Consider the following 20,000-nt stretch of genomic DNA (forward strand, 5'->3'; position numbering starts at 1 on the left):
TATGAGACCCAGAGCCATCGAATAGAAGAGTTAGGACATTGAAGGGGGCAGAAACAGAGCGCTCGAGCGCTGTTCATGCAGCCTGGAGAGGGACAAGCTGGAGTTGGAAATACATTGTTTTCAACGAGGGCGGCGCAAATAAGATACATTTTAGGCATGTGTGCAACATGACAACTGTTTTAAAGTATTGTACAGTGACAACTATAAAGTCTCTGTAATGTTTATGTTGTACTATATTGCTACAAAACAATCTAAAATAAATGGATTTCAGATCATTACAGCTGGGCTGTTGCCTGAGTCCAATGCAGTTCTGCCTACTTCCGGGTCAAGGAGTTGTCCCTATTTGTTGTCCCCATTCTCAATAGAAGTCTATGTAGAAAAGCCGCCATTGGACTGAAGCCCCATGAAGTGAACAACGTTTTCGTAACTCTGTCTTACTCTATTGGCTCTGATGAGACCGAACATGCTTACAGCACACGTATGCAGACGTGCATGTGCCCCTCAAGCCCCCAGTAAGGCTATCCAACGTTGAAGCTGCCACTACCTACTGGCGAAATGTGGAATTGCAGCACTTTCATGGAGGTGGACGGACGTTCATGACGTCACGTGCGTCAGCCCGGACCTCAAAATTGAGGTTAGAAACATTTTCTGAAAACAGCTAAAACGTGTCTCTCTTCAAAAAACAGCTAAAACGTGTATCTCTTCAAAAAACAGCTAAAATGTGTCTCTCTTCAGAAAACAGCTAAAAACGTGTCTTTCTTCCTCGCCCTCTAGTCCACCATTTCCCAAACACTGGATCGGATCCCTGTATCTTTATTAGGAGCTATACAAAAAGCTTGTCATTTCTGCCACTCGACAGTCGACAGCATCGTCATACGACCGAGTATAAAACAGCACACGACCCCTTTTGACAAGTGTCACTCGCCAAAAAAAAGCACGTATTCTCAACGTGTACACGGCCTTTATTACCTTCCTTCCCCGTCCCATCTGTGAGACGCACACACACAGTTTAACCCATTCTGGGCGGGAACGCCTTTATTACCTTCCTTCCCCGTCCCATCTGTGAGACGCACACACACAGTTTAACCCATTCTGGGCGGGAACCCCTTTTGGTGTTTTAAGCATTATGTTATTATACTTTAGCTATTGAGTGCCGCGCTACGAGCTTGTAGTTCTGCAATTTTTTTAAAATCGTGAAAATGTGGTGCAAATCTTTGAATGTATATTATTTCAGAGCGAACGTTTTTAACTCAAATCTTTGTTTCTGAGGGGTTCTTGGAACAACATATTTTCAGATGGGGGTCGGTGGCCGATTACATATAATTTTTGGGGGTCCTTGACATGAAATATTGAGCACCACTGATACAGAAACATGAGGTATTTTAGAAAAGAAGACATTTTTTTATATGTCGACGTCAGGCCAAAATGGGTTAAGCTCTGCCGACGTTGAAGCTGTCCGTTCACTCTTTATTGTGACAGGGAAGTAATGAGACAACAACAACGTTAAAAAAAACTAAAACATGGAACCGTGCCAGGTGAGAGGAACGGATCGGATCCCTGACCTTATTTTGGTTTCGCAGAACCAGAGCCGTTTGATTATATAAATGGATAAATATTTTACCGTGTACAATTTATATTTCCAGGACGCTTGCTTTGCTTGAGAAGAAGGTTGTGTATATTACAGTAGCAGATAGATAGGTAGATAGAGAAGAAGGTTGTGTATATTACAGTAGCAGATAAAGCAGATAGATAGGTAGATAGAGAAGCTTGTGTATATTACAGTAGCAGATAAAGCCACCACCTCGTCTCCAGTGCTGTTTGGCAGCACATTTCTATTTTAGTTTTAGTCATAGTCTTTGGAATAAAACTTAATTTAGTTTTAGTCATATTTTAGTCACCTGGAATGTTTTAGTTTTAGTCGACTAAATATCATAAGATCTTAGTAGACTAAAATGTATGTTGGCGGGTGTGAGCTTTTTTCAGCATGAATCCAAGTGTAAAATGACTTATACTGGATCTCTTGTCCACTAGTCCCTTCATAACATTGTTGTCGTCATAACTTAGTTTTTATTTTATAGAAGCAAAGATTTGCTGTGAAAGAATATATATTCAAAGATTTGCACCACATTTTCACGATTTTTCGGAAATAGCAGACCTACAAGCTCGTAGTGCGCCACTCGGTGGCAGGCTATGAGCTTGTAGATCTGCTATTTTTCAATAGCCTAAAGTATGACATAATGCTTAAAACACCAAATTAAACTGAAGATGAACTGGTTCAGAACCTTTAAAGTTGGTCCCGAACTGAAAAAACCCCAAAACAAAACTAAAAACTATTTTCCCATAGGCCGGAAATTAAACCAGGGATTAAAGTATATGTCCAGCTGTTCAAGCATTGTAGCTTCAATGGGACTCCATCCTCCTCCTCAGGGACCCCTAGGGGGTCCCCGGACCTCACTTTGACAACCAGCGCTCTCTTTTTAAAAATGTTTTGGATGTGCACTTGTAGATCTACACCCCCCCCCCCCCCCTCTCTCTCTCTCTCTCTATTCATGTCAATACAATAGGCTGTTGCTCGTGCGCGAGGAGCCGCTATACAGACTAATGTAGTCAGGATTAAGTCCTTTCTCTCACGCGCACGCACGCACGCACGCACGCACGCACGCACGCACGCACGCACGCACGCACGCTGTGTTTTGCCATGAAAAGCCTATCGTCAGGTGGAAACCGTTACCTCACAGTAGCGGTTCGACTAGTCGACTAGGAGAACCACTAGTCCATCTTTTTTTTTTTTTTTTTGTGGCTTTCGCCTTTATTTTATATTTGTTATGGAGGGACAGACAGTAGGCTGACAGGAAATGGGTTAGAGAGATGGGGGGAAGACATGCAGTAAAGGCCGTCGGGATCGGGAGTCGAACCCGCGGCACACTGCCAGGCTGGATTACCAGCCAAGGTGCCTGGACCACTGAGCCATGGCCCCAGGCCGGTCAATCTCTTTGTTAGTTGAATAGTTGATAAAAAATATATATATATACAAAAACTTAAAATCTGGAGATCACACAGCAGGTATCTGCTGTGTGATGGACGGACTCTCTCATTCCAACCTCAGCCCAGCTCACCTCACTGCTATCAAAGACTACACTGCATTAACTGTGTGTGTGTGTGTGTGTGTGTGTGTGTGTGTGTGTGTGTGTGTGTGTGTGTGTGTGTGTGTGTGTGTGTGTGTGTATGAAAGACTACACTGCATTAATGATGCTCTTAGAAAAGATGTGTGTGTACAGTACTGTACATGGGTGGTGCGTGCGTGCGTGCGTGCGTGCGTGCGTGCACCTCCCCGGCCTCCTCCCAGCTGTAATGGGTGATTGTGATTTATGGATTGTACTATTTTGCAGTTAAAATAATGTAGTACTTGTTCCCGCCCCTGTTCCAGGAGGAAAGTTCTAATTGGCTCAGCTTTAATTGAATGTCGTTAGTCGAGTATAAACGAAACGCCACGCCCGAGGCGCTTCTGCTCTCTCTCTCTCTCTCTCTCTCTCTCTCTAAAAACAAGACATGTCCAACATGTCAAGAGTCAGACCCAGATTGTAATGTCTGGGAATTCATTGGAAATATATACTGTAACAAGCGAGTCTATGTGTGTGTATGTGTGTGTGTGTGTTTGTGTGTGTGTGTGTGTGTGTGTGTGTGCACACACGTGCATGCAAATGCACGCGCACGCGCGCGTGTGTGTGTGTGTGTGTGACACAGAGGGAGAATGATATTGCATCAGACAGCTTAGGTCAAGGTCAAAATTTGTGCTAGAGCCAATAAAGCGAATTATTCTCTTTCTCTCCCTCTCTAAATTGTGTGTGTGTGTGTGTGTGTGTGTGTGTGTGTGTGTGTGTGTGTGTGTGTGTGTGTGTGTGTGTGTGTGGACCATATAATGTGACCTTCTTCTGACCAGTGTCTGGATCTATCGTATTGCGCCTCTTGTGCAGATCCAAATAAAATAATTCAAATGTGCGTTATTTAGATTTTGACAAAAATTATTTTAGACGACAAAATCAACGCGGGTGTGTGCGTGTGGGCTTGTGTGTGTGTGTGTGTGTGTGTGTGTGTGTGTGTGTGTGTGTGTGTGTGTGTGTGTGTGTGTGTGTGTGTGTGTGTGTGTGTGTGTGTGTGTGTGTGTGTGTGTGTGTGTGTGTGTGTGTGTGCGTACCCAGGGTAGCCGCTGCGCGTCCTCTCGTCTCCAGTGTTGTGTGTTGGGGAGGGTCTGTTGCTTGGAGCTGGGGGGAGGGGCCTGTGGCACACGGAACTGTGAGGGGGGAGGGGGAGGGGGGGATCAAAAGGTCAGTGGGGTCAGTGCAAGGTCAAAGGTCAAATGAAATTGTAAGGGGGTCAGCGAGAGGAGCAAGGACAAAGCAGGGAGAGAGAGACAGACAGACAGACAGACAGACAGACAGACAGACAGACAGACAGACAGACAGGAACACATTGGTTGTTGTTGTTGTTGTAGTACTCAAATAGTACAAACTAGGAAGTAGGCTACTCCGTTCCTTCCCCCTCCATCAGGCTGGCCAGGGGCAAACATTTTAATGAGGAGATTTCACAATTGCTCTTCAGATGTCAAGGTCTCACTCTTTAAAGCTTTCTGTACACCGTTGTATACACAGCTCACCTGTGGAGTAACTACAAGGCGAGTAGCATGCATAAACTTAAAGGTATATTCAGTGATTTCACTTAATTCAAGTATCACTTATTTTTTCTTATTTTTTGGATAATCCTCCCTACTATAAAGTGTGCTGACCATATAAGGAGTTCCTCCCTGTCCCCAGTGAGCCCCTGGAGTCAAAACACCCTAGTTTCAGTTTGGGCTTTGGGTGGCAAAGCTTTCATCCAATCAGGATGAGAGGGGCCTTCCTCCAATCATGATCGAGTGGGGTGGGCCTTGGTGCATGTGCTGTTGGTCTGTTGTGCCCCCCCCCCACTGTAGTGCATCTTGTACATCTTGTTACCAGGGCGGACCAGGGTTTTTTCCAAATTACCCAAATCACTGAATGCTCCTTTAAGGTTGCATACATTACAATGATGCATTAAGGGCCTTGCAAACGTGAAGCGAGGAACGCAGGCGTTGTTGCCTGGATCAACGACAGGTCTCCTCCAGGTCGCAACAACGCAAGCGTAAAAGAAAAGGCAAGCTAAACTGAATCCAGGTCTGGTGAGTCGCGGGCGTGTGCACTTAATGAGCACGCGCGCAACCAATTCACTGACCGCGCTCACGTGAAGACGCTCACACCGTGACTTCTCTGCACAAAAACGCAGGTCTCATTGAAAATGAACTATAGGCGCGTTTTATCGCTCCCCGGTTGCAAGGCCCTTTACGGCTACTAGTGAGGGTACCAGGATGGCACAGCGCCAGGCAGATGTTGGTGAACGTGGGGGTGCCTATGTGAGGGTACCAAGATGGCACAGCGCCAGGCAGATGTTGGTGAACGTGGGGGTGCCTATGTGAGGGTACCAAGATGGCACAGCGCCAGGCAGATGTTTGTGAACGTGGGGGTGCCTATGTGAGGGTACCAAGATGGCACAGCGCCAGGCAGATGTTTGTGAACGTGGGGGTGCCTATGTGAGGGTACCAAGATGGCACAGCGCCAGGCAGATGTTGGTGAACTTGGGGGTGCCTATGTGAGGGTACCAAGATGGCACAGCGCCAGGCAGATGTTGGTGAACTTGGGGGTGCCTATGTGAGGGTACCAAGATGGCACAGCACCAGGCAGATGTTGGTGCCTATACCCGTCAAGCCCTTCTAAGAAAAGTAACACTTTGACTGCGGGATTAAATAATCGTGAGCTCCACCTCCTTGCCTAGTTTTCACTAACCTTTGAAGAACCACGATCAATATAATGTGTGACTCTTTTTGATACAGACACAGTCATTGCGGCAAGACTAACTGTTCAGGAGAGGAGAAAACAAGACTAACTGTTCAGGAGAGGAGAAAACAAGACTAACTGTTCAGGAGAGGAGAAAAACTGAATTTATTTTTGTATGCAAAATTAGTTAATAGCCCAGTCAGACTGTTCACATACTAGAGCATGTCTGAAATCGACATGTAAATATGAAATAAATGCTTAAACATGTAGCTGGGTGAAATGTTAGAAATGTGTAGGTGTAATGTTTTCTCAACTCGCTGTTTCTCTGCAAGACATTACTCTATAAGCCATATCTCCAAAACTGGTGGGTCAAACTGAACAACCAATGTCAATTTGAAGCTATGATTCCCCACTTCCCTGCTAAAGCATAACATAATGCTGACATAGAAACATAGCTTTTTCAGAAAACTGTCATGATTTAGAAGACATTTTTAGAATCTGATCTCAGGTCAAAATGGGTATCTTTGATTGCAGACTTACCCCCAAGTGTCTGCAACTGTTTTTAAACATGCTAAACGTCACGCGGTGAGGAAATGTTACTGTTCTGTTCCGTCCTTGTTTGTTGCTTTGAAATGTTGTATTATGTTGTATCTCGACAACACTGCAAATGAGGTCGACCTCAATGTCTTAGGAGAATAAATAAAGGTTAGAAGGAACGTGTCGATTAGAAGTGTCTGACAACTACTGTGTCATTATGACGGTAACCAACCCTGTGACGAGTTCTACTCGGTTCTCTTCCATGATATATATATATATATATATATATATATATATATATATATATATATATATATATATATATATATATATATATATGGCAGTTTCGCCAGTATCTCCATTTTTCATATGTTTCGTTTTATTATTTATTGTGTTTTATGTTTCTTTGTAGGCTATGTGATATGGACCCTGCATCTGAAACTATAAAGATTTAATTGAATAGTCAAAGTAACCACACTTTTCAAATAAAATGTAGTGGAGTAAAAAAAAAAAAAAAAAAATTGTAATGTAGAGTAGTAGAAGTGAAAGTATTGGAAATTGGAAATACTTGAGTAGAGTACAAATACCTCAACATAAATTGTATTTGGTAAATGGTCTCAATCACTGCATCACCAATAAAGATAGGATGCACTCTTTTTTATAGGAGGAGAAACACAGCTTTTTAAATGATAACACCACAGATAATTCCACGTGTGTGTGTGTGTGTATATATATATATATATATATATATATATATATATCTCCCACAATCCTCTACAGTAGTAGAAGCCATGAATAAAACATCAAATCAAAGATTCCTATAGCACACCATATTCCCTATACTGTAGCTTATGAATAATTCATCTGCCTTGGTCTTACTTATTAATATGGCGCGCGGGAATGGGGGGGTGGGGTGGGGGGGCCTGGCGTTGAGGGAATACTGCACTAGCCGCGCACGCACGCACGCATCCATGCACGCACACATCCACGCACGCACGCATCCACGCATGCACGCACGCACGCACGCACGCACGCACGCACACAACCACGCACACAACCACGCACGCACGCACGCACGCACGCACGCACGCACGCACGCACGCACGCACCTCTCTGGAGATTTAACTAGGCCTTTGAGAAGTTGCCTCCTACTGTATCTTGCTTATACATTCATCCAGAGCCCCATGGATAACAGAGCCTTACAGTACAGTACAGTACTAGTACGTTTTTATTGGCTTATTGGCGTTTTCTTTCTTTTTTCTTTTTTTTTTAAATTTACGTCGGCCATATTAGCGCCACGATCATCCCGCCACGGTGGTTGCTAAGTAACTGCAGCTTCTATAGCGGCGGCAGCAGCAAGTCATGTGTAGAACATGCTTCATCTGGCCGAGCGTGCTGCTATGTGGAGGTAAATATTACATACATAGAACATGTATAGTTATCACATTCAGCGTGCTGCTATGTGGAGGTAAATATTACATACATAGAACATGTATAGTTATCACATTCAGCGTGCTGCTATGTGGAGGTAAATATTACATACATAGAACATGTAGGTGGTTATCACATTCAGCGTGCTGCTATGTGGAGGTAAATATTACATACATAGAACATGTATAGTTATCACATTCAGCGTGCTGCTATGTGGAGGTAAATATTACATACATAGAACATGTATAGTTATCACATTCAGCGTGCTGCTATGTGGAGGTAAATATTACATACATAGAACATGTAGGTGGTTATCACATTCAGCGTGCTGCTATGTGGAGGTAAATATTACATACATAGAACATGTATAGTTATCACATTCAGCCTGATGCTATGCGGAGGTAAATATTACATACATAGAACATGTATAGTTATCACATTCAGCGTGCTGCTATGTGGAGGTAAATATTACATACATAGAACATGTAGGTGGTTATCACATTCAGCCTGATGCTATGTGGAGGTAAATATTACATACATAGAACATGTAGGTGGTTATCACATTGTTATACTTTAGCTATTGAAAAATAGCAGATCTACAAGCAATTCTTTTGAAAAATCGTGAAAATGTGGCGCAAATCTTTGAATAAAATTATATTCTTTCACAGGGAACATTTTTTAAGTGAACTATTTGTGACTAAATTTGACTGAGGGACTGCCATTGGATTATTTGAATTTTTGATTTTTTTCATGTCATATGAAAGCAGGGAATCATAGCTTCATATGAGTACCACAGACGAAAAACAGTCTAAGTCCAAATTTCAGACTGACCCCTCCACGAAAAGGCCTCGTTGTCCTGAACCCTTATCTATCATTTATACATTATGGATCAATAGTGTGGACTTAGACTGTTATTCGTCTGTGGTACTAACGAAACCACAGTGCAGAGCAAGTTGTAGTCCAAACAAACCCCCCCGTTCACTTGCATTGGGCTCAATTTCCCAGAAGCCCTAGCAGCCCAGATGATGACTTGATTTCCGGTTTCGTCATCATAACGTGACGGCCTCGTCATCAGGTCCCGGATAAATCCGCTGTTTCTTTTTAATTCTTGTAAAACGGCGAATTAAACGCATTAAACAAATGTCGGGTATAGCGTTTTACGCGCGGTGGAACACTGGATTAAACTATTAGCGGCCGTCAAACTGTTAATGTCACAATCCCTTTAACAAGATAGCTGCCTATAAGCGCAAGACACCTCTCTTATAATGCTAATGTGAATGGCCTCCTCATAATACGGGTAGAATACAATTATTTCATTGCATTGCAGTGACTCGTGTGGACTGAGGCAAGTCCAAGTAAAATTGAGGACGAGACCGAGACGAGACCGAGGAAATGAAAATGTGTACTCGAGATCGAACTCGAGACGAGTCAAGGACTCGAGTACCACAACACTATGGCGGTAAATGGTGCATTTATATAGCGCCTTTATCCAAGGCGCTTTACTGTACATAGATTGTGCATTACATTCACCCATTCACACACACATTCATACACCGATGGCGGCGGAAGCCATGCAAGGCACCAACCAGCACATCGGGAGCAATTTGGGGTTCAGTGTCTTGCCTGAGGACACTTCGACATGTAGACAGGAGGAGGAGCATGGATTCGAACAGCCGACCCATGGATCATTGGACGACCTGCTCTACCTCCTGAGCCACATGGTGCTACAGTATGTGGGCTAACGTATATAAGACATTATGTACACGTTCATGTTCAAATGCAAAATACATCACATTCCGTTCAAACACTAAACGATTTTCACACACCAACACCATTCACTCACCCTCCTCCACACACACGTGTGTATACTATTAACTAGTAGTGCAGATGTGTGTATATTAATATCAACTCTGTTTTTTTGTGCGTTTTTTCCCCTCGCTCCGCCTCGCTGGAACCGTAACGATGTGCCACAATTAAATCTGTTTTGTCTCCGGCGCCGCTCTGATTAGCGGCCAGGCTTAATTAACTACAACTGACTTAATTAGCTACAGAGACTCTTCAGCGAGGTATCGTCAGGGGGGGGGATTGGACGGGACGGGGGTGGGGTGGGAGGAGGAGGGAACCGACCGTCTGCCTGCCTATCCTTTCTGTCGGGTGGAAACCCTCGTATGTCCAAAACTGTTGTTACCCAGTTTCAGGATTCAAGTTCAGGGAAATAGCAGATCTGCATGAAGCACAAAGTGTGTTCCGTTGAGACACGTTTTGAGCCTGCAGGATTCTGCTATCTTTGTCACATGTTGTGTGACATGTGCAGACACCAGACAGTCACGCAGAATGTGACGGAGAAAGCGTGCGAGAGAGAGAGAAAATTGACTCCACAAATTGAGCTTTTACGACGCGATTATCTTTCCAGTAAGACCCACGTTTCAAACTAGATAAATAAACATTTCCATTAAACCAGACCGGCTTTCTTTGAGCAACAAGTCGCATGCATGCTGCTATCTGATCAGCCCGCTCGTCTCCGGGGCTTCTCTCGAGGAGAGAACAAACAAACTTGTTCTGTTCTGTCGTCGGCGAGCTCCAGAAATCAATGTCACTTTGCTTTCACTGACTCAACGCCGTAAAAAAAAATAACAACTAAAAGCCAGAGGTTGTTTCACACGATGTTCCTCCTCTCTGTCTCTCTCTCTCTCTCTGTCTCTCTCCGTCTCTCTCTCTCTGTCTCTCTCTCTCTGTCTCTCTCCGTCTCTCTCCGTCTCTCTCTCTCTGTCTCTCTGTCTCTCTCTCTCTCTCTGTCTCTCTGTCTCTCTCTCTCTCTCGCTCTCTCTGCTTTGTCTTTATTTCCAGACACACATGGCCTTGACTCGTTTATTTCTGATTGCATTAGTGAGAGAGAGAGAGAGAGCGAGAGAGAGAGAGAGAGAGAGAGAGAGAGAGAGGGCTGGGCTCAGCTAGTGTATCTCTGTTGAAGGAGTGGTTGGCAGTACTCAGTACTTGTTTTACTGAAAACGTAAAAGGTATCAATATAGAAAAAATAATATTTTGATGGTTTGCCTGTTATCTCTCCTAATGGTACAGTATACCAGCATCAATACAGCCTGTTATCTCTCCTAATGGTACAGTATACCAGCATCAATACAGCCTGTTATCTCTCTTAATGGTACAGTATACCAGCATCAATACAGCATGGAATGTGGAGACACAATCTTATCCAACGACAACAACAAAATATTCTAAGTGGGTCTGTGAGGCTTAAATGTAATCAAATCCGTGGCTCAAATGCTGAATAAATAATGATATGATATTGATATGAAAAGGGTTGAAAACCCCTTTGGTAAAACGATACAGAACCATCACCTCATTGACAACATCGTGGAGACGGTTTGTTTATTTTTGGACAACAATGCTTATATGAGTGAGACGACTTTAAAATGACCCAATGTTGTTCTCCTTAGAGAACATACGACCGCCACTAAGGGGATGAACTAGTGACATAAGCACTTTGGTTCTGTATTATAAGCCAACTTGTGTAATTACCAAATCCTCACTGCCAATGAAAGACAATACTCTTAATCAAGAAAGGAGTCAGTCCCTTGCACTGTGGTCGTCCCCCCTCTTTCTCGCTCTCTCTCTCCCTCACACACGCACGCACGCACACACCTCTTTGATAAATATTACATGTTGTCTAGTCTTTACCATATTAGCAAGCAGACTGTCTGTCTATGTCTTTCTCCCTCCCTCTGACACACACACGTGCGCGCACTCACTCACACACTCACACACTCACACACTCACACACACACACACACACACACGATCTACATTACCTGATTGGTTGAGCCAAAGTCCAGTCCGGTGTCTGGCATGCCGAGGAACATGGTGTCACCGTCCAGCTGTAACGATAAGCAAAACAACACCTTATTAACAACATGGCCGGACGTAGCGCGTGGAAGGAACACGTTATTCCAACCAGTTCCTTTCCCCCTCCATCAGGCGCCCTGGCTGGCCAGGGGGAGGTAGTTTAGAGACCAGGATTACTGCATGTTTTTTGCGAGGGTACCTACCCTAGGGGGACACGGGGAGAACATGTGAGAGTACCCACCCTAGGGGACACGGGGAGAACATGTGAGGGTACCTACCCTATAGGGGACACGGGGAGAACATGTGAGGGTAACTTCCCTAGGGGACACGGGGAGAACATGTGAGAGTACCCACCCTAGGGGACACGGGGAGAACATGTGAGGGTAGCTACCCTAGGGGACACGAGGAGAACATGTGAGGGTACCTACACTATAGTGGACACGGGGAGAACATGTGAGGGTACCCACCCTAGGGGAAACGGGGAGAACATGTGAGGGTAGCTACCCTAGGGGACACGGGGGAGAACATGTGAGGGTAGCTACCCTAGGGGACACGGGGAGAACATGTGAGGGTACCCACCCTAGGGGACACGGGGGAGAACATGTGAGGGTAGCTACCCTAGGGGACACAGGGAGAACATGTGAGGGTACCTACCCTAGGAGACACAGGGAGAACATGCAAACTCCACACAGAAAGGCCCTTTCGCCAACCCAGCCTCGGGAGAACACGCCCCATAGCGCCCACAGTGTCCCCAGCGGGAATCGAACCCAGGACCTTCTAGCTGTGAGGCGACAATAAGTCTCTCTTTGACTTACTGCAGTGGGGGCTGCAGTGCAGCCCCCACTATATAAACTACAAACAACTAACTACAGCTATAATAAACACAAGACAAGACCTTAATTAATGCCCCCATCAGCAAAACACTGAAAAAAACGAGTAAGGATGCGAGAGAAGCCATTTTGAACACTTATAGCGAGGGCGTTTGGCTGTAATGTCCGTCCATATGATCTCCATTACACACGCCATTCAAATGAGTGAAGACGCTGCGTGGTCTAAGAGCGGAGAACAGTGCTTGGTTTTAATCAATGGCGACTCTGTCTGACACGCAGCTGTTTATTAGTGTTCATTAGCTTAACCCGTTCAGGGCGGGAACCCCTTTTGGTGTTTTAAAGCATTCTGTTATATACTTTGGCTATTGAAAAAAATAGCAGATCTAGAAGCTCATAGCGCGGCACTCGGTGCCGCGCTATGAGCTTGTAGATCTGCTGTGTGATCTGTGAAAATGTGACGCAAATCTTTGAATATAATATTCTTTCAGAGAGTGAACGTTTTTTAACTCAAATATTTGCTTCTGGGGGAGGTCACTGGAACAACATATTTTCAGATGGGGGGCCGGTGGCCAATTACATATATTTTTGGGGGTCCTTGACATGAAAATGTTTGAGAACGACAACAACGAAACATAGGGTTTTCAGAAAACTGACATTAGACATTTGTAGAATCGTCCTCAGGTCTAAAAGGGTTAATGGCAGAGGAACATAGCTAGAGGAGAGAGAGACGGGAGACAAACAATAAAACGCTGACCAGTGGTGATTTCCTCGACTGAAACTATGACGAAAAATGAGCTTAAGCTGTGAGGACCGACTAAAACTGTGACTAAATATACTGGCAATTTTGTCAACAAATAAAAACTAGACTAGTGGAGAAGAGATCCAGTAGAACTAAAAAGACAAGTAATTTTATGTTGGCTTGTGCTCGGGTGTTGCGCTCTGAAAATAGCAGATCTACAAGCTCACAACAACGTCACGTAAATTAACCCCCCGTTGCAGTCCCGCCCCCTACCAGGGCCCAGTCCCGCCCCCTACCAGGGCCCAGGAAATGATTCCCTGTTCATTCCCACTGACATAGAAACGTAGGTTTTTAAAAGAAGAATGTAAAAGAGTAATAGGTATGGGTGTGACAACTGTATGAGAATAAGTTCAACTGTATGATGGGAGTATATATAATGGATTACTGCTGGCATGTTGTTGATTCTGTCTTTTTTTATTTCTTTTTTTAGTCTCCTTTTTTGTACGTCTTTGTAATGTAATGTATGTTTATAACTTTCTGAAAAAACAATAAAAAATATTGAAAGGAGAAACGTAGGTTTTTCAGAATCTGCCTCACGTCTGGCATTTGGCTGCTTTTGAATTTGAACCCTGAAAAGTAACAGTTTTGGACACATCAGGTGTTCCAGGTGTATATACTTGGCCCCTTTTTTTTCGCCCTCTACGTAAAATCCCTTTGCCAGGAAATAGTTATTATTTATGTCCAGAATGTGAACGGGAACTCTATAAGGACTCATTGTTGTTGTTCCAGGGACCCCACCAGAAGCAAAGATTCGAGTTAAAAACGTTGGCTCTGAAAGAATATATATTCAAAGATTTGCGCCACATTTTCACGATTTTTCAAAAATAGCAGACCTACAAGCTCGTAGGGCGGCACTCGGTGCCGCGCTATGAGCTTGTAAAGTGTAACATAATGCTTAAAACACCAAAAGGGGTTCCCGTCCAAAATGGGTTAAATGAGTCATGTGACATGTTGTACTCGTTTAAACCAATCGGATTTCAATCTGGATGTGGCTCAGATCTGATTAAGGCTAGATGTGTCTGCCAGTGAAAACGGGGCCAAAGAGTTCATGTTGTTAAACCAGTGTTGATCTCGTCAACTAAAACCATGACTATGACTAAATACAAACAAATAAAAAACTAGACTAAAATGTTAGGGAGGGATTAGAGAAGAAGGGATCCAGTAGAACTAAAAGTCAAGTCGAGTCTCAGGGACCCCTAAATTAACGTCTATTTGGCCAACAGGGCCTCGTCTGAAAACATTCTGTGCCAGCTGGGGACGAAGGACCCCAACGCAAGATTTGACTGAGAGACTGCCATCGCGCAAATTACAGCTTTTCACCAGAGGAGAAAAACTTTTTTCAAAATGAGTTATTAGCACAGGCAGACTCTTCACATACTAGAGCATGTCAGAGCTGAAATCGACATGTAAATATGAAATAAATGCCCAAACATGTAGCTAGGTGTAATGTTAGAGTCCACAGAAGTGAACCTTTCAAGCCTGTTTTCTCAACTCGCTGTTTTCCGCAAGACATTACTCTATAAGCCATATCTTCAAAACTGGTGGGTCAAACTGAACAACCAATATGTCAATTTGAAGCTGCTTTCATATGACATGAAAAAAACGAAAATTCAAAAACCTCCAATGGCAGCCCCTCAGTCAAATTTAGTCACAAATGTCAACTTTTGCTGGGGACCCCCTTGGCCACTCAAGAACTTCCCCACTTTAAGAACCCCTGCATTAGACCACAGACCACCATAACTCTCAAGAGTTACAGCCCCATCAGGGTCCATTTGGTTCCTCCTAATTATCAATGGTTTAGCTATATGGGGACCCCCTGAAACCCCCTCAAGGACCCCTGTAGGTCCCTCCCGGACCAAAAGACTGAAGAGGACAGCAGACGCTCTTAATCCAGAGCAATTTACAGTAAGCAAGAACAACACATGGTAATACATCAAATACATAGAAATAGTCTTCAAGGATCATAAGTAAGAACCTAACATTCATCTAACAGTAGAATACCTGTACAATGAAACTCTAAGTATACACTATAGAATGCTATGCCTACATAATATATGCTATGTCACTTGACTGCAACTTGACTGCCAGTCAGCGCAGAGAGAGCTTATGTTCTTTATTTGGATTCCCATCATATTCCAGATAATTGGAATCCACCAACATGTGGAATGCCAGTAAAGATCTTGGTGCTCGCTACCCAAACTCCAAATTAACCGAAAAGAACGGCTGCCCTTAACACATTCCCTCCCGTTACCATATATAGGCGGTGAGCTGGTATCGTGAGGCCAGTTCCCGTGAAATGTGCGACATAAATAAGCAGAGAAGAAGAAGCAATTATCCGACCGACCCGGAAGTGGTTGTCCTCCATTGCCGCGCCAGAGTCGCTCGCGACTGTGGTCTGCCGATCAGACTATTATTATGGTTAGCGCGACCTCGAATTAATGTTTTATTAAGCTCCCAACATCATACTTTATCCAGTTCTGAGCACTAAAAACCACTAATGGCCGCATGAATATTGAAGGGTTTGGGGTCAGAGAGGCTGGTGGTCCGTGGCTCAAATGGCCTCGGTGTGAAAAGGGTTGAAAACCACTCATATGGATATAAATATACAGTAGATGGCTGTCCATCACTTCACATACAGGCTGTCCATCACTTCACATACAGGCTGTCCATCACTTCACATACAGTGGAGAAAATATGAGCAAGAATCTATAAGCACTACTTCTCATCTTTCCTCTCCTCTCCCCTCCTCCCCTCCTCTCCTCACTTCTCTCATCCTCTCCTCTCCTCTCCTCTCCATCTCCCCTCTCTTCCCCTCACTTCTCCCCTCCCCTCCCCTCCTCTCCCCTCCTCACCTTACCTCGCCTCCTTGTTCCCCTGTCTGTCGTCTGTTTGTCTGCCTTCTCCACTCCCTCCGTCTCCCCGGATCATTCTGACACTACCCGCTATTAGTTCTAACACTAATTACAGACCACACAGGGCACAGAAGAGGCTGTCGTGTCACTCTGTGCGTGCGTGCGTGCGTGCGTGCGTGCGTGCGTGCGTGCGTGCGTGCGTGCGTGCGTGCGTGCGTGTGTAAAAAGTGGATAGCGGGACAGCCAGAGAGGGTGGAACTAAAGACATTTAAGCATTTAATTTAACATTGAAATTAACTCCTTGTATGCTACTACACTACACAGAACAATCTGGGGTCCATTTGGTTCCATTCGTAGGCCTATATACACACTCTCAGAGCTGTGGGGGTTCTTGAAATAACATTTAAAAAAGAGAACCACTGTACACTAAATGGAACAACTTGTGATATGTCTTCTTTTAATTGATATACTCCTCTTTTATAGGTCAGAAATTAATGGTTCATAAATAGTGTTTGTTCATGAGCTGGTCCATCCACTGCCATGTATGCTGATCGGCAAAATCGGCCTCATGGTGGCACTATAGCAGGTCATTGTGGGATATTTGGGGCAGAGGTTCATCGTTGGCATCCAGGGAGTGTGTGTGTGTGTGTGCACAGTATGGCATGGACCGTCCGACGGACGGACGGACGGAGTGCGAAACATACTCTCTCTCCATGCCTTGGCCTCGTGGACTCGAGACAATAATGGTCCTTGATATGAAAAGGGTTGAAACCCACTGCTTTAAGGAGAAGCTGGGCAGCTTCATCAAAACTAACTTCATCCACTACTCGGATTAAGTGCCTATTCAAATGGCCCTGAATCATATATAATATGCAAATCATGTGCGTTTTGCGCCGTGTTGTGTGTTGACTGAGCGGCACGCGGCCAAACGGGACGGCATGAACACACACTTGGATAAACATTTGAACAGGTGGGCAAAGACGCACACGCACGCACGCACACACACACGCAGTCGCACACAGGTGCATGTACACAGGTATATACTAGCTCTCCTCCTCCTCTCCATTCGCCAGCTGCTGTCCATTATGCAAATGAGGAGTGTCACGTTACACAGTCAACAGAAACGCAAAACACATTCAACCTACTGTATTCTGTAATGGCGTGCGCACGCACGCACGCACGCACACACACACGCACACACGCACACACACACACACACACACACACACACAGAGAAGTGTACTGGCTTAAGGCCATATACATTTAATTATTAATGTCTTGGATGGAGAAGGAAAAAAACCTGCATAGATTCGATACAGCAATAACAAAACCTTGCCACCAGAAACCGTTTATCTGCATAATATATTTTGTTTTACCTTTTTTTTTTTTTTTCCTCATAAATAACTACAGTGTCGCACAAAAACAGCAGACATAGCAGATCTACAAGCTCACAATGCGTCACACTTTGAGAGGAAAGCAGAGCAGATCAAAACACACGATAACTAGAAAAAGTTACCCTCTGTGGCCACAGGTCTCCACCAGGGCAGGTCAGGTTGTGGCCTCCTGGTGGCGCTATAACCTCGGGGCACAGGTCTCCACCAGGGCAGGTCAGGTTGTGGCCTCCTGGTGGCGCTATAACCTCGGGGCACAGGTCTCCACCAGGGCAGGTCAGGTTGTGGCCTCCTGGTGGCGCTATAACCTCGGGCCACAGGTCTCCACCCGGGCAGGTCAGGTTGTGGCCTCCTGGTGGCGCTAGAACCTCGGGGCACAGGTCTCCACCAGGGCAGGTCAGGTTGTGGCCTCCTGGTGGCGCTGTAACCTCGGGCCACAGGTCTCCACCAGGGCAGGTCAGGTTGTGGCCTCCTGGTGGCGCTGTAACCTCGGGCCACAGGTCTCCACCAGGGCAGGTCAGGTTGTGGCCTCCTGGTGGCGCTGTAACCTCGGGGCACAGGTCTCCACCAGGGCAGGTCAGGTTGTGGCCTCCTGGTGGCGCTCTAACCTCGGGCCACAGGTCTCCACCAGGGCAGGTCAGGTTGTGGCCTCCTGGTGGCGCTATAACCTCGGGGCACAGGTCTCCACCGGGGCAGGTCAGGTTGTGGCCTCCTGGTGGCGCTGTAACCTCGGGGCACAGGTCTCCACCAGGGCAGGTCAGGTTGTGGCCTCCTGGTGGCGCTAGAATAGGCCAATGTGAAAACGGTGCAATTTCTTCTCATGCCTTGGATGGCAATTGGATGATTTGAGGCATTTTGCTCCAAAATAGGTTTAGCTAAAATCCACCTGTTGGTGGCGCTATAACAGGCCAATGTGAAAAGGGTGGGATGTATTCCCCAGCCTAGTGTAGGAAAGTCTGTGAAAGATTTTTGAATACATATTTGATTTGATTTTTTTTCAGAAACCTTAGGTCAGGATTTATAAGGCATTTTATTAGGCAGTTATGTTTTCAAACTAAAACATGGACGGTTGTAGGCAACAGGGCTAAACGTGAGTGCTAGTTTCCCCAGACAGAACAAACAGAGAAGAACCGACTCAAACCGCCTGAAACTATGAAGGGAACAACAGGCAGAAAACATGAAACTATGAAGGGAACAACAGGCAGAAAACATGAAACTATGAAGGGAACAACAGGCAGAAAACATGAAACTATGAAGGGAACAACAGGCAGAAAACATGAAACTATGAAGGGAACAACAGGCAGAAAACATGAAACTATGAAGGGAACAACAGGCAGAAAACATGAAACTATGAAGGGAACAACAGGCAGAAAACATGAAACTATGGAGGGAACAACAGGCAGAAAACATGAAACTATGGAGGGAACAACAGGCAGAAAACATGAAACTATGGAGGAAACAACAGGCAGAAAACATGAAACTATGAAGGGAACAACAGGCAGAAAACATGAAACTATGAAGGGAACAACAGGCAGAAAACATGAAACTATGGAGGAAACAACAGGCAGAAAACATGAAACTATGAAGGGAACAACAGGCAGAAAACATGAAACTATGGAGGGAACAACAGGCAGAAAACATGAAACTATGGAGGGAACAGGCAGGTAGAAAGAGACTATAGGCAGATAGATAGAGACTGTAGGCAGATATAAGGAGACTATAGGCAGATAGAAGGAGACTGTAGGCAGATAGATAGAGACTGTAGGCAGAGGGGTGGAAGGAAAAACAGAGATGGAGTGGTGAGAAAGAATAGAGAGATGGTGTGATGATGATTTCCTCTCGTCAAGCTCTGAATGTGAGACGTAGAGTGGAACCTATTTCACTCTCCATCAACCACGAGAGAGACAGGGGGGGAGAGAGAGAGAGAGAGAGAGAGAGAGAGAGAGAGAGAGAGAGAGACAGGGGGAGCGAGAGAGAGAGAGAGAGAGAGAGACAGGGGGAGAGAGAGAGAGAGAGAGAGAGAGAGATAGAGAGAGAGAGACACAGACAGACAGACAGACAGACAGACAGACAGACAGACAGACAGACAGACAGACAGACAGACAGACAGACAGACAGACAGACAGACAGACAGACAGACAGACAGATACATGCATCTCTGCACTGCAAAATGCTGCACGGTTAGGAGTTTAACAATTCCGGTTCCTAGCGGCACTCGGTGGCACGCTATGAGCTTGTAGATTTGCTATTTTTCAATAGAAGTATAACATAATGCTTAAACCGCCAGTTGAATGTGTTAAGTGATGGTAGGGGCCACATGTGGCCCCCGGGCCGCCAGTTGAATGTGTTAAGTGATGGTAGGGGCCACATGTGGCCCCCGGGCCGCCAGTTGAATGTGTTAAGTGATGGTAGGGGCCACATGTGGCCCCCGGGCCGCCAGTTGAATGTGTTAA

At 45.1% G+C, this 20,000-nt stretch overlaps 1 protein-coding gene across 2 annotated transcripts in view; it reads right to left on the reverse strand.

Moving 5' to 3' along the window:
- tox (thymocyte selection-associated high mobility group box) overlaps positions 1 to 20,000 on the reverse strand; it is a 61,010-nt gene that overhangs the window by 21,887 nt on the left and 19,123 nt on the right. For both annotated transcript variants that reach the window (XM_079512094.1, XM_079512093.1), the window contains exons 2-3: positions 11,642 to 11,707; positions 4,196 to 4,291 (exon numbers count right to left, since the gene is read on the reverse strand). In XM_079512094.1, the coding sequence (XP_079368220.1) occupies positions 4,196 to 4,291; positions 11,642 to 11,707 (162 nt within the window). The remainder of the gene's footprint in view (positions 1 to 4,195; positions 4,292 to 11,641; positions 11,708 to 20,000) is intronic.

This window comes from Electrona antarctica (assembly GCF_951216825.1).
Source record: "Electrona antarctica genome assembly, chromosome: 1".
NCBI lineage: Eukaryota > Metazoa > Chordata > Actinopteri > Myctophiformes > Myctophidae > Electrona > Electrona antarctica.